At 35.5% G+C, this 17,000-nt stretch overlaps 1 protein-coding gene across 4 annotated transcripts in view; it reads right to left on the minus strand.

The window, feature by feature from the left end:
- LOC136843374 (CDK5 and ABL1 enzyme substrate 2-like) overlaps positions 1-17,000 on the minus strand; it is a 60,453-nt gene that overhangs the window by 24,728 nt on the left and 18,725 nt on the right. For 2 of the 4 annotated variants that reach the window (XM_067111721.1, XM_067111722.1), the window contains 2 exons: positions 13,548-13,752; positions 7,498-7,581 (listed from right to left, as the gene is read on the minus strand). In XM_067111721.1, coding sequence (XP_066967822.1) covers positions 7,498-7,581; positions 13,548-13,752 — 289 coding nt within the window. The remainder of the gene's footprint in view (positions 1-7,497; positions 7,582-13,547; positions 13,753-17,000) is intronic. The other 2 variants (XM_067111723.1, XM_067111724.1) reach the window with 1 other exon arrangement.

Here is a 17,000-nt window from a genome sequence, read left to right on the forward strand (position 1 = left end):
TGAAAGCATGTGAATACAAACCTGCTATAAACTATTTTTTCCTAAATATATTACAAAGATGCTATGAAGATCATTGATTATGGCCAAATAAATGAGAGCAATAAACTTACTGTTATTTTATCACTAACTTTTATAATGACAAAACAAAAGATATTTATCATGCCACTATACATCATCAATATCATAAACGTTTACTAACACAACACAGGATTTTCACAAAAGAACTATGTCTATGACCAAGTTTTACTTTGCAGTATAAACAAGATGTGTAAGGATAGCTAATTATGTAAATATATATTTTTGACAGCAAATTTTATATAATAAAAACATTAGTTAAATGCCTAAAACAGATGTACTGTAGGTATTAAAACCATAAAAGAAATAACTATTACAACTTTACCCATTACTGCTAATCAAAACTGAGTCTGTGCTTTTTTGGTAGCACAACTGACACATCCCAGCTGTCTTCCTCATTAAAACTGCATTAAATAATTATAATATCCTATTCAATATGACAAATTTTTAAAGTAATTTGTATTTTTCCTAACAAACAAACCTGAGGGATTTACTTTCAGCACAAGCTGGAGCCAGCCATATAACTTAAAACAAGGTGGATATTGGTAGCTGGCTACCAACATAAGGGGAGGAATCCCTCCCATCCAGTTTACCTTTTGGACCAAGAAGCAGAATGTGGGGTGGCTAGAGGTGGGCCACTTATGTAAAGACCTCAGGTTTGTATGTTAGGAAAAATACAAATTACTTTAAAAATTTGTCATTTGTTCCTACATGTATACAAACCCTACTTAACATGAGCAATGAATGATTATGCAAAACAAACTGTGACTGTGTAGCATAGACTCAAAACCTTATACCATCTCCAGTATCTCATGCTCTAACCAAGAGTCAAACAGTGGGCCTTCAGTGGGCATTGTCGCTTCAGCCCTACTTCATACTTTTACTTTTCTCTCATTACCATTAATCTCTGCCATCTAACTGTCCATATTCTTAAATTTTACTGTATTTCAATATTTATGGTTGTTAAAGTATATTTCAGTGATAATAATAATAATTCAGATGTTAGCTAGCAACCAAAAGACCACTTTAAAGCATTAATTTAAAACCCTGGATTTGTGTATGATAGCATTATTTTAACTATGGAAAACCCTTAGGTAAACTGAGAGAAGCAAGTGGTTAATTATATTTTAAAAATAAATAGACAATTTGTTGAAAAACAAATAATATATTCCTTACAAACCTATCATTTATACTATATCCAATATGCCTAGTCAACAAATTCCACAACACTTCATCCTGTCCAAAAAAAAAGAGCCAACAAGTGCTGTAATTGGTTTGTACAAAGAACTTGAATTTTTAAGAACTTTTAGTTTCACAAAATTACTTATAATTCAGTCTGAACAGCAATTTAGGTGAGGAGGATCATGCAATTTTTGCAAAATCCAATAAAAAGTACCCTACAACCTCTAAGAGCTGACAGACACCTGGATTTAAAAAACATTCCAAGGGAAGGATCTGATTAGACTCTACTACTCCCCTGAAGAACCAAAGATGAGTTTACTCAGTTCAACAACTCAAAGAGGAGTACATCTTGATCCTTCTAAAGTCAATGCTGACAATTCCTTATGACAGCTCAAAAAAGGACAAAATCTCAATGAATGCATTAGATACTGAACACTACAACTTTTCATTTGAATTAAATGGAACAGCAGCCTTAGTTTAGTATGGGTAAAAAGTTGAAACTTTACCAGGCTTGGAAAAGCACTGCTGTCCTGCTATAAAAAGCCTGTAACTCAAGATGCCTACATAGAAACCCTGTAAGCAAGATTATGAACAATTCCAGGAACCCATAAAAACAGCAAAGCTGAATTTGGTGTCAGGACTTCTTCGATTTGCTGAGAAAACTTCTGGAGATGTCTCACGCCAGTCAGCAAACCATTCTTTCTTTGATCATGGGAATCGAGGATGGCACAAGTAAAATTTCTTGTCACCTAACAGTTACGATTTTTACTTAGGTCAAGGCCAATAATCTGGAATCTTCCTAATACTGTACCCATTCTACAAGGACTCAGCAGTCAGTCTCAATAGAATAATCAAGTCCTCTCCTTGTATTCTGTTGAGTATGTCTGTGACCAAGTTCAGTCCTCATGAAATGGTCACTAGGATGATTCCAGTCTACTGGTTTGTAACACAATGAAAACTGCGACTGATAGTGACAAATCACTGTTTTTTTGGCATCCTCGATTCCTTGGTAGGCTACTGTGATTATACCACATGCCATATCCCTACTTATCACTTCTTGCATGAATTGAATTGAATTAATATCAATCAAGCACCAGACCTTAGAGACCATATGGTGCTATGTTATGCAGATTATATATACAAAGTATGGTCAGAATTATTTGTTAGTAAGTTATATTGGATGAAGAGTATTTATGTTGCCAGTGATTTAGCTAGCAGTTACGGAAGAATGGGAAGTAATCTGAATATGGGATGGTTTTGGAATGTGGGCATCCCTACAAAGCAGCCAGAGGGGCCAAAGAGTCCACTTGCTCATTGCCTAGGATGCCCACATGGTTCAGGGTCCAGCAGAAACAGACTTTGTTTTTTTCGGACTGAAATACGAAAGAGCCAATCCTGAATTCCACAAACTACACGTTGGATGCAGTCAATAGATTGGACGAGTGATAAAGAATTAGCAGAGCCTGTGAAAATAACGAAAGATGAGGGGTAGGTTAGAAGTTGTTTTTGTGCATACAAAATGACATATAGTTCTGCTGTAAGTATGCTTGCCACCAGTGTTAATTGTGAGAGGAAGATATCTGAGATTGTGTCTGTGGGATCAGTCCTCAAATGTTCCACTGAAGTACAGACATTAAAGGGAATGAGATATGGATGGACTGTCTTCAGTATGAAGTAGGAACGGGCGAGTGTCAGGAATAATGGGCAAGTCATCTGAAGAAGGGAAGTCTAAAGGTGAGGAGGGATAGGAAGAGAGGAGCTCGCGGGTACAACCTGGTGGTGAAGCAAGGTCAAGGATACTTTTTCTTTGTACAGAGATCCGAGTGGAAGGTTGGGTGGGAAAGGAGACAGATGAGGGAAAGGTGAGGCAGGTGGAGATTCTGTGGAAGTTGGAAGGGGAGTAAGGGAAGGATACCGGGAGGGTTGTGGACCTCTGCAATGGTATGATGAACAGTAGCATATTTTGTGTAGGAGGAGGTGGGGGATGAGGCTGGGTTTGGGATTGTAATAAAGGATTGATTTATGTAATCCTCAATGTCCTTCATGGGTTCTAGAGGAGACTTGGCTATTAGGGTTTTTTTGGTGGAGGGCGTGGTGGAGGGCGAACAGGTGGTGACTGGGAAAACTTGGAAGGGGGGCATTTGTTATTAGTCTCTGGAGATGTTCCAAAATGTCATTTATTTTTTCATGCGGGGGTTGTGCTAAGGAGAGGAAGCTTTGGGAGTGAGGGACGGGAAAATAGTGATGTAGAAGTAGGTGTTTCTGAATTTGACAAAGATACACTTGAGATAAGAGGGGAAAAAGTGGTGCATGATGGTGTTTTAGAGGTATGAAGCGGTTTGGGCAAAGAAAGGGATGATGGTAAGGAAGTATTAGAGGTGGTGGTGGACTGGGGAATTAAAGGAAGGAAGAGAGGGGAGGTGTTGGTTGTGGCAAGATATTAGTGGTGGTTTTGCTTTTCTGCTTTGCTGTTATCACGATCTGGGCCAGGGTGACAGTGGTAAAGGCAAGGCAGTGAGCCTCCTGTCTAGCTTCTTTCAGGGTCAATCCATGCTTGAAGCGGAGGGCAGTCACCTCTGATTCAAACTTGTAGACAGGGCAACTGTGGTAAAAAAAACATTATGTTTGCCAGCACAATTGGCACGAATGCACTCTTGTAAGTAGCTATTTGCTCGATCATGGTCAGGTGAGCTGCAAATGGGGCGGCGTGCTTGTAATCTGCAAAATTTGGCACTGACATGCGAGAGGCATATACTTTTGACCTTTGTAATGTTGACCTCCAATGTATGTCTTGTAGGAGGTCTTGCCCCTTGAATGTGATCTTTGCATTTCCTGTTGCTCTTGTCCCCAAGAGTGTAGCATGTAAGATAGAGAACTTCATGGTGGTCATTTAGGAGTTCTTTGAGATCCATTGAGCAGTCACTCCAGCTGACATTCAACCGGGCACTGCTTAGAGGGTATCACCACTATTCCAGTGCAACTGTTTAGGTGAGGATGTGGAGTGGTAGGGAAGCACATTACCTTGTAGGTCTTTGAAGGTAGACACTGCTTGAGCCTGAGCCTGTGTTCACCATGACAAGTGAGCGGGCGCATCTTGTTAGAAATTTCACCATTCCTACCTGTCTCTGCAGGCAATTTTGAGAGTGGAGTGTATTGTTTGCATAAGGAGCGGTTGGGGAGATGAAGTACTTGTCCCACTTCTGGGGTCCAAAGAGGGTTGACATAAGAGCTGGGTGGGTACTGGAGGGCATTTTAAGGTGGGTAGAAGAGGATGGCATTGTAGACTTAAGAAAAGATGAACTGGTGGAAAGGGAGCGTGGGGCATCATGTGCTGAGATGACAGGTGACTTGGTAAAAGTGGATATGGATGAGGAGATTTCTAGGGGAATAGTCTGACTCGTGGTTTCTAAACTAGCTAAGTCAGAAAAGCCAAAAAAATCAGGGAACTGACTGTGAGCAGGGTCAGTCCCTAACCCCTTAAAATTTATTTGATTTCCATTATTGGCCATATGGGCCTGGGTATAAGCATGGAAATATACAGTCCACTCCCTGAGAGCCCTGCAAAGAGGAGTAAGGGCAAAAAAAAGAAAAACCAAGGATGCTGTGCCCTATGGAGTCCAGGAGGTTGTTAAAGACCAACACAAAGTTGGCTTTCTACCCACTCAGCACAGACACTCACACCTAAGGGACAAGGGAGGACGGAAGAAGAGGATTGGTACGATAGTGAGAGAGAACAGTGATAAAATGAATGATTAAGAAAAAACCATAGGACCAAAGCCCCCTACCATCAGGCCGTGGTCCCTAGCTCCGAAGCCCCTCCACAATGACAATGTTTCTTGGTATGGGAGGGGTTCTTGCATGAAGAACAAACACTTGAAGGCCTAAATTGCCACTAATGCTAAATGATGCTATACTTCTTGTTCTTTAGGAATAAAGTATCTATGGATTCAAGTTTCCCTTAACTTCCAGGAGTATTGTCACCGACAAGGATCCCAAAGATATTATCCATTATTGTGACTAATTTAACTATACCACTCAAGTTACCATTTTTAAATGTCATAGTGCTAGCCCAAAAAAGTTAGTTCTAAATTAATATAGTAGCTGTTGTTTAATATACAACCCATTAAATTCAATATACTATCACTAAACTTCATGGACCTATACTTTCCAGATGTGTCCAAGGCTAATAAAAATAAAAACAATATTCCATACTTAGCAGAATAATCTGGGAAGTATGCTAGATTTACTGGATGGTGAAATGAATGCAAAAGACCAACACTCATAACTAAACCAAGAGAGCTCCAAGTCAGTCATTCCACTTCTGCTATGTGCCTCTTAAAGAACCTGTGCTTTGTATTAATGTGATCTATTTTGTCTAAATATTTTTCATAAAGAATTGGACAACTGCTAATGACCAGCAGACTATTTCCTTTCAGATAGTAAAAAATCAAGTGTCTGGGATTTGTTGACCACGAATTTGGGGTAAACTATTGGTAACAGACCTGCTGTGGAACAAAAACTTTAATGTAATCTATGCATGATTAATGTATTCTATGCATGAAACTATATAATTAATAATAATAATAATAATAATAATAATAATAATAATAATAATAATAATAATAATAATAATAATAATAATAATAATAATAATAACAATAATAATAATAATAGTAACAACAGCAAGCAAATGTCCAGTACTTGCACAGAACCAGTATAAAAAGAGGCATGATTCAGTAGCAAAAGCCCTCCACTGGAGCCTGTGCAAGAAACACCAGCTAGCTTGCAGTAGTAAGTGGTACAAACACCAACCTGAGGGAGTGATAGAAAACAATCGAACAAAGATCCTCTGGGACTACAGTATCAGAACAGATAGGGCAATATGTGCCAACTGACCAGACTTGACGCTGATTGACAAAATCAAGAAGATAGTGTCACTCACTGATGTCGCAATGCCATGGGACACCAGAGTAGAGGAGAAAGAAAGAGAAAAAACTGATAAGTATCAACACCTGAAAACATAAAAAAGAAGGATATGGGATTTGCCAGCAAAAATTGTACCCATAATCATATGAGACACTAGGCACCATCCCAAGACCCCTGAAAAGGAACCTGGAAAAACTAGATGCCGAAGTAGCTCCAGGACTCGTGCAGAAGAGCGTGCTATTAGAAACAGCACACATAGGGAGAAATGTGATGGACTCCTAAGAAGCCAGGATGAAACCCGGAGCCCCACACTATAAAAACAACCCAGTCGAATAGGATGACTGAGATAGAAAAAAAGTAACAATAATAATAATAGTAATAATAATAATAATAATAATAATAATAATAATAATAATAATAATAATAAAAAATTCTACATATGAAAAACATGAAGTAAACAGTAGAAACTAATATATAAAAATGAGATTATTCCTAAACATCACTAAATGAACCAATGTACATAACATTAAAAGGAGTGGAAAACACCAGAGAAGCACTCTGTTATGAACTCCTATGTAAGGCCATTCCTGTTGAAATTAATGGTCTGTAACGGCAATGATTTCATCACTAATCTAGCTATTCTACTTTTTTAGCATTTCAAGAGTTTTCCTGCTATCTAGTGTCGACAAAAAACTTTCAAAACTCTGTGATAATTTTGGAGACATTGGAGGTTTATCACATTAGACTTATCCTATTAAGGCATATGATGATGATAACCAATCCATGGATTTGAGCATAAAATCAGTTAAGGTTTTGATTCTTGTATACAAGATCCACATTAATAAACTATACAGGTCATTGACATGAGTTTTGAAAAAAAATACATAGCATGACAGATGAGAAGAACCTTTAACCCACACAATAAGAAAATCAAGGAGAAATGGAAAAGAAAGAAAATACATAAACATATTCAATTACAGGACAATGTAATGTCTAATCTTCGAACTCAAGCATAATACCATGAAACAACTAAGGCCACCTAGCACACCACGGTATAATAAAAATGCTCTGACCCTACAACAATTATACGTAAAACCTAAAAATACCATATCCAAACTCATGGCTCTCATTCTAACTCAACCTTGGAAACTAAAACTAATAGCAAATTGAGATTCCTATGACTATAGCCCCATGACATTAGCGTACTTGGGAAATCAGGAACATGTATCAAACAACAACAACAACTAAAGGTGTTTACATCAAGAACACAAAAAAAAACCACATCTAAGGTAAAAACTGTGAAACTTAAAGTACCCTTTCTAATCATGTGCTCCCCAGCTTCTAAGGCCCTCAATAAGGTGAAAGTTCCCGTCACTGATGCTGAGCCAGAAACCACACCTGGAAACAATTAGCACTCGGCTAAACATTAGGGGTCACATGAGAAAGCAAAGACATGAACACCCAAAGTTTCATCTCCTCCAGGACAATCACCATGGCATTCCACTAAAAGGCAATTGCGAGGTTTTAGATGAATTCTGGGATGTTCCATCTCAATCTCTCTGTGAAAACTCCCTGATACACTGAGTTTACGTGCCAAATGAGTAAAATCAAAATACAGTATCAACATTCACCTACGAAAAAAGGTTAGTCAAGCTTTGTTTAAAAAATTACTCAATTACTTACACCAATAATATGCACACTTATGCTGATGGCAAGCTCTTATGTAAAATGTACTTACTTTTAACTTTTAAACAATATCAACTAACATAAAGAAACAGCAATAAGAATATCAAAGTACAATACAATATCAATATTATCACAAGCACAGACAATATTGTAAATAATGTAACATGATTAGTACAGCATTATTAAATAATAAATATAGACTTTAAAAAGCTTTCACATGAAATATATTCACAGAAATGCTTTCCATGACAAAAGAAGAAATATACAGGTAATCTACAAATTATCATCAAATGAGATGCTGTCAAGTTTACAGTCTGAGAAAATACAAATTTATATTAAATAAATTCCTCTGCAAGTTTTAGTCTACTGGATACCAGTCTAATTTCAATGTCAAATCTACATTTTGTAATAGCATTCTATAATGGTTACTTTTCAAAGTGGACCATTACCACTCAAAACAAAAATTTTGAAGAAAAAATAAATTTATACATTTATTCTGTAAGCCAATCAACTCTCAACTTCCTCATCCATAACTATGCACAACTACATGTTCAGTATGAAATATTCTCAACTTCCTCATCCATAACTATGCAAAACTACAAATTCATTGTGAAATATTCATGATCACCTGTGCAAAAACAAAACGATACTGATTTTTTAGTCTGCCCTTAACAGTAGTTAAAAAAGGTTTACCATTGTCTATCATGTTCTATGTGGAGGGGAAAAATCTGCCTGTTTCAAATACTTCAATTATAATATTATAACTTCATCAGAGACTATGCATCCTTTTGTGATACTGAAGGTAGAGTTTGTATGATTAGACTACCAACAACAAATATCATAACACTAATACAAATTCTGATCTTTAATATTCAAAGTTGGGAGTCCAGAATATTGCCCAGCATCATCCCCAGTACAAGACAAGTTCTCATTTGCCTTAGTTCTAGTTCTAAGATTATAAAATATCACAGCATTCTACTTTTGCTTCTACATTCCTTCTTCTTCTTCTTCTTCTGCTTTTCCAACATTTTCCAGTCTTTCTTATTTTTAATTTACTTCCCTATGACTAATCCACTTCCTGTTTCACTTATGCACTTGCATGAAATCCAATATTCAACAGACTAAACCTATACAGTACTTCATTACTTTTCAATCCTTTCAGCTATAATTCACAGGAAGAGCAGGAATAAATTTAAACCCTTGCAATTGCAACTCTAAAGAGATACCATATCCCTACACAAACTTCTCTCATATCCTCTAAATATCTACCCAAAGTGTACAAGACTGGACAAAAAAATCAATTTTCTTACAGCATAAGACATGCTTTCATACAATCCCATCATCAATTGTATAAAGCTCCCATTCATGGTGTGAATGTCCCCCAAAACATCTTATATTTTTATGCACTATAAGCAGAAGTAGCAGAATAGCTACAGCACTTTTCATGCATGTCATTAACCTTTAGTTGGCAGTAATTACCCTTACTGTTTTGCAATGGTTGGAGGCAACACTGAAAATAAAGGAATGGGATGTAAAATATTTGTACATGATTGATGGGTTTCTATGGATAACTGTGTTATACATTATAAAAACTGTTTCTTCAAAAACTCATCAATCATATAGAAGACTGAATTACGATTCAGGAGATATGTCAAAAAGTGTCTTCCCAGACTTATGTAGTAATCTAATTAACCCAGTGGAGTACTTGGGAATAAAGGCTCAAAAAGTATTCTCATGGGGTACTTTATGTAAATAGTGAAATACCTCAAGAGTAGAGCAAGAAATCTGTGCTGTGTGCCTGAAGCAAAACCTGCTTCAGGCAGAAGGCCAAAGTATTCTTGAAAATGTATGTACATCACTAGTTTGTAAACACTGTAGAGTCAGGAATTATATCTCTTTGATGTCTGTCTTTGCCAGGTAGTGGCAGATAGTTCTTAACAGACAAGGACATAGGTCTGCTGAATTAATGACTCTTACTGGACCAAGAATTAAGTCCTCTGAATTCCCTGATGTCAAATCCAACAACAAAAAGGAGGGTGCAGCGTAGTCTTGACAACTAGTAGTGTGACTAAAATGAAGGACATATATAACAAATCCATGGAAAAACAACTTTGGTATGGGTAACTTCCTGACAGTGCAAGCAGGTAACACATGTGCCTTGAAGCAATGCAGTGGGAAGATCCAGGAAGAGGCCAACATACGTGGCTTACCTGACTTGCAAAGTAACTCCTCCTCCAGGCAACAGATGAGTCTTCTCAGATCACTGAAAGTTGTCACTAAAATGGCTCACCATTCCAGCACTTGTGGAAGAGTACTTTAGATTTCAGAAAAAAAAACTGCTTTTGGAGGCAGAGATGAAGGGGCAAGCCGGCAATCAATGGATTAGAGGAGTTGATCTAACTGATGTTTCTCTCACGCTAATTATACATCTGGTCCATTTGACTTAGTTTAACTCAATGGCTGAGGATTGGCCGAATCAGACAATGAATACAGCAACCTTGGAGAGTCCAGCCCCTTAGACCCTGCTCAATAATCACAAGCCTGGGTCATTGTGGAATTAGAAAGATCAGCTGCTACAGGAGTCTCCTAAAGGGTGGCATTTTGCTTGAAGTCCTGACCAGGTCAAACAGAGGGGAGCACATAAGCATACAATCTGTCCCAAGATATTGTATCCAGTTTCCAGGATGAACTTATGGGTGCTGAACTTTAAATTTGCAAACAAAATAAAAACAAAACTGTAGCTCATGTATAAAAATTATTTACATGTTTATATATTAGAGGAGAGAGAGAGAGAGAGAGAGAGAGAGAGAGAGAGAGAGAGAGAGAGAGAGAGAGAGAGAGAGAGAGAGAGAGAGAGAGAGAGAGAGAGAGAGAGAGATCAAGCAACGTAAATGCATAGTACACACATGTACGAATACACAGTGCACTTGTGTATATAAATACACAGGCTTACCAACAAGCTTGGCTTACACATTAACTTTATATAACAAAAACACCATAGTTTACTTAACTACGTATTAAACTTACTGAAAATGTTAAGACAAAAACTTCTAAGAAAAGTTACACTTTTCTCATTTTGTTTGAAAATTTAAGCAATCATCAATTCACTGTCACTGTTTAGCTATCCATCAGAGGAGATGGAGGGGAGAGATTCCTTGCCTATCGACAATTTTACTTACTGAGTTACAGGAACAGAACTCAGTTGTTGAGTGTGTCTGTACACAATTAATAAAGGCCTTATTACAATGTACTACACAAACATCAAACATTAATGTACAAAATTACACAATACATGCAGAAATACAGTACATACAATTATGAAAGACAAGAAAACATTACTGATACCAATTACTCTGTATAGAAAGCAGGGGAAGATGTAAATGGTGTTGGTTAAAATATTACACAAAGTCAGGTAACAAATGTAACATATTAAAATTTAAAAGAAAAATACTGGCACCAGTACTTCACACACACAAACAAGAATTTACAAAGCAAACTCACTTCTTAGCACAAATTACTATCCAACTTATTAGGTGGTTATTGCACCAACAAAATAAGGATAAAAATGCACAGGTATCACAAGATCATATGAACTCCAAATCAATAACAAGGAAAAAAAAGCAGCATTCACAACCAACTGCAAAAACATAAAAGCCAAAACACAGTCCTTACAGGAAACTACCTACAATGTAGTGCACAACCACAAAAACCAGTAAATTTTTTCTCTTGGCATTGTTTTCTATGAAGCAAGCATATTTGTCTTTCACAGAAAATAATAGAAACTGAGAACTGATGAGAAGTCATACCACCCATGCCAATGAAAATGCTGGGCAAATGACATTTTAAAGTTAGGACAGCCTAAGCTGTCAACCACAAACCATGGAATAAATTACCTTTTCAGAAGAAAAAGTTAAACAGGAAGTGAAATTACTACTAAAAAAGTCAATACAAAAAGTTAAGAAATGATCAATAACAAAGTTCAGAAATGTTAAGGAAAGTTTGTTCCAAATAATGAAGCAAAACTTGGGGACATTCCTGTAGTGTTATGATATGTGGAAGAACAAGGAAGATAATTACTACCTACTGAAGGGCCAATGGCACACTTGCATGAACAGTTGTCTTTAGTTACTCTGCTTCTTCTGCCTACACCACTTAAGAATATGCATGTCTGGGGTATTTGTACTGCAAATTTGGGCTCCATATGACTGATGGTTTGTGATGAAACAACTGCTGCACTACTGAAGACACATATGACTTCCAGTTATCAGACATACTCGTACATTATCCTTTAAAACAAAATTTAACTCTTATCAAACTTTAACATCAGATCATTTAAAGACACCTAGCTTAAAGATGATTTCATGTACCATAAACTCTTTCCTTATGTTAACTACACTAAAGGTGGATTATATTACATCACACTAGGATTTCTTACACAAAGTGTTAGCTTTCGCATTTTTGATACCAAAAATTATCATGCAAAAAATCTTACATCACAACCTCTTAAGAGGTTGGGGATTCTAATAAAAATTCCTTCTAAGAGACTTAGCTGAAATAGGGAACTACATTTAAGTGTTTTACAACTAAAGTTCAATTGTAGTCTGCACATGGAGACTGGATCATGAGCTTGCTATTCAACAGCTGAGTGTTGAACAGGTGTACCCAATTCTCATTCAGCATGCTACTACAAGGAAAATTGTGTTATTCATACAGTTTTGCTGACTACAATCATTTTAATAGCTACAAAACTCATGTTGTCAACGTTCGCTATGGTCTTCCATCTTATGACAAACCGTAAGGACAAGTAAGTGATGAAGGGTTCAACTAAATGTAATCCATAAGCTACTCCATAAAAGAGCTTTACTTGCAAATGTCAACAATAGAGAACTTTATGGCTATGAAAAGTATCATTACTTGCCCATTTCTCTAGAAGATTTAAAACTACAATGAACCATGAGTAAAACTGAAATCTGTTTTCTAAATAAAAGTGACATGTAACAAGTAAAAGTCCATGAAACATATTACTGATACAATAGATCAAGAAGTTTAATCTACCTTCACAAGATTAAACCTTTACTGTAATTAGATGCATGTGCAATAAAGAAGCTATAATAATGTCTAATCCTCAACTACATTTGTAAATTAAGGTATATTTGTAATTTAATGTATATAAAGTATCTTCCTTTTCTTCAATGCCTAAGAAACTACATCAACCATAAATATCAAATTCTCCTAGTTCATTGAAAAAGTTATTCTAAAGTCCATATCAAAAATCCAAGAAACTAACTAAACCAATTTTAAGGTACATAAGGCAATCAAGGAATATTATACAATATCCTTACATTAATGAAATGAAAGAAAAAACTGCCCTACACTACACCTTGAAAATTCATCGATGTCCCCTAAAAATATAACTGACTTCCTGTCTATGAAATTCTACTGACAGACAAAAGAGCATAAACACTTAACAGTTCATTATCTCAAAGTAAAATAGTTCAACTTGTCCCTTTAACTTTAATATACAGGTATATAATATATTGTGGGCATTTTAACCACTATAGTAAAAGTACTATACAGCATGTACACACTCAGACAACACACATACAAGAAATACACTGTACTATACTTAATCCTAAAACACATTTAGATATCCAACCAAAAAATGACACGTTGCGTACCTTTTTCAACATGTCCGTGAGGGGAATGTGGGACATAATGGGCAGTTGCTTTATGCGTAGCAGGTTCATAGCTGAAGCATCTGGCTACACCAGGGTGGATGCACCTTTCATTCTGATCTAAATATTCAACATGTTCTGACTGTTGGCGGCGGGGCTTGCAAAAGAAGCTACGTGACGGTTCTAAAAGCTCACAGTAGGATATTTCCTGGAAGACACAACAGTGGGTGTCACACATCCAAAATAATTTTCCACAGGTAAAATTCCTTCTATAACTTTTTGCTTTGCCAACAAGCTTTACCACTAATAAATTTACACACAATACATATAATTACAATGAAATCAAACATCTTCAAGTTGGGACTGTATGCTATATAACCAAAAATTAGACTGAAAAAAATTGGAAAAAATATATACTGTACATAAATACAAAAAAGAATGGCAATTAAAGTGGGCAGCTGATCTATTTACTGGGATTTACTTTAATTACTAGGATATGTTTACAATATTTATACCAAGAATAAAGGACACCATAAAAATTAAATTTAACCCAAAAACTCCATTCTGTGATATCTTTTCCCCCCTTAAAAAAATGTAAATGCCTACTCCCCATATATCAATCACTCTACATGAAATAAATGAACAAAGTACAAATTTCTTGTATCAACATTTGGTCCCATAAATGAAAACCTTATTAAATATTTATGGTTTGTAAAAAAAAAATATATATCTATATATATATTATATATATATATTATATATATATATATATATATATATATATATTATATATATATATATATATATATATATATATATATATATATATATATATATATATATATATATATATATATATATATATATATATATATATATATATTTTAATCTTCACCGTCACCCAAAAAATCTACCAAAACGAGATTTTTTCCGATATGAAAATAAACATTTTATGCCATCATCTGGACAGTTTTAGACTTAAGGAGTATTTATTCTTGAACAAATTAACTGAAAAATTATGGAAAATGACACCCTGAAGTTATGCAAAAATGACACTCTGAAGTTATGCAAACTCTTTTTAGCTAAGGGCCTCTACTTGGACCAAGGTTCCAGGGGTAATGAGCTCTGCTTTCAATTTGTTGGCAAGTATAATTTTGTTAAAGTGATATTAAACAATTCTGATGGTAAAGTAATGTTCTTTTTCAATTAAATTAACTGCAAAAACCATTGCTGCACTGATCACATGCCAATAATGTGCTCCTGTTTCTGGGCTGGTAATAAGAAATTCACTAACAACTACTAAACCATAATGAATTTTCAAATAATACTTCAGATTCATGTTGCAAGGTGCCATATCTGTCTATACAATATCAAAACTTTTAGCTTCCTCAATTTCCATTGCACCAATTACCAGCCAGCACCTAACACAACTTTGCCCCAGTTTATTACTTATCAAAATAATGTACAAAACAATACCAAGGAAATTACTACAACCTACATAATATGTAAAGTAATTACACCATGGAAGTTTCCTACTATTTGTTAAGATACATCTAACTTAAGAATTTTCTAAACACACAAATACATAAGATATTACAAAAGTTATTAAACTTTCATGGCACTACATCAAACAACTACAAATTAAACACAAGTTCCCTTGTTTCAATAATTGAAAAGGACAGACCAACAGTGGTATGACATAGTCACCCCAACTTACAAGTTTCCTGCTCAAATTACTGGTGTATACAGTTACTTCTACAATTAAAAGTCCCTAACACTGCCCTAACGACAGAATGAATTTAATACCAGGTATTCTAATGCAACAACAGAACACAACTGTCGCTAAGACTGGTACCTTCTTACTTGTGACACCAGCACATGTGCCAACCTGTTAAATATCAAGGAACATATGTACACTATTATAAAGTGGATCTATGGAATATGAATACAATTTAATGCAAAAAGAATGTATGTATTGAATTTAAATATAATTCCTGATGAATAAGAAGCAAGTCATTTAGGCCTAAATCATCTCACTATGTACTGGTTAGGTTAGGTTAGGTTAGATTAAGGCCAAAATGACCATTACTATGGGGCTGACATGACTGGAATCCTCAAGAATATATCTTGTAATAATAATTCTATTAGGGCATCCATCTAAAAGATTCATGTACAGAATTGTCCTCAAGGTCATTTCATGGTTGGTTTAAGTCACTCTGGTTTTGAAAGTATTGTATAAGCAAAAATAAGACATTTTTTAATATGATACTCCTAGGTCTGAAAGATATTATTAGTCCACCTTACTCTGCAATCACAAAACTTTGCTCAAACTTTAACAATCAACTACAACAGGCATAACCTCTTCATCCTAAAAAAAACATGAACCTAGAATTAGTATTAGCTCTAATGCCCCTACATGAAAATGAAAGACTCACAGTATTTTGACTTCTAAAAGAAATAAACTCTGACATTCATTAACCCAATCTGTCAGCTGTTCCTGTTAATCATACATAACAATGCAAGAAAACTACAAAATTTCATTAGTCCTGAATGCTTGCAGAAGCTAATTTGATCAGAATTAGTTTGTTTTCAATACTAAGGCATTATATACTTTTGGGAAAAATAACCATTTCCATGAGAAAACTTCAACTCCTTTCATCATAAAATTAATTTAGTAAGTTCATTTGAAACACTATTCCCCAATTAGGATTCTTACATGCAGTTTCTTTCAAATATTTACTATAAGTGATTTGAAAACTTTGAGAAAAACATGCACTACCCAATTTTTCACACACACACACACACACACACACACACACACACACACACACACACACACACACACACACACACACACACACACACACACACACACACACACACACACACACACACACACACACACACACACACACACACACACACACACACACACACACACACACACACAAAAAAAAAAAAAATTTAAGTGCTAAAATTCTTTCATGTTATCAGCCATAACTTACACACCAAAAGCTTTCATTTGATTACTGATCCCTCTATACTAAATGGTACTAACAATAACACTTTCCAGTTTTCCCAGCCTTAAATTGATTTTGTGGTGCTGCAATGCCTTGAGAGTATCCAAATTATAGATATTTTCCAGTTCTTTTAAAGTTTTTCTGGCATTTTTTGCATATTATTCCACTACAGGCCTCATATTTCAACATATTTCCCATATGCATATCCAAGGGTCACTTTACATGTTTAGTAAGTTTATTGTAATTCATTAGGAGTATTCTGTTAGCAACCATTTTTCACTTACAAGCAGTCAACAAGCACATCAGCTGAACACATTGCCAGCAAATGTACCTATTATTCTCTCTCCATGATGTAATTTTCCTGATTAAAAACATTCACTGTCCTTATCTTCATGAAAGTTGTAGAAAATTTAATGTACAATATTTACAATATTTA

The sequence above is a fragment of the Macrobrachium rosenbergii genome, chromosome 11, assembly GCF_040412425.1.
Source record: "Macrobrachium rosenbergii isolate ZJJX-2024 chromosome 11, ASM4041242v1, whole genome shotgun sequence".
In the NCBI taxonomy this organism is placed as follows: Eukaryota; Metazoa; Arthropoda; class Malacostraca; order Decapoda; family Palaemonidae; genus Macrobrachium; species Macrobrachium rosenbergii.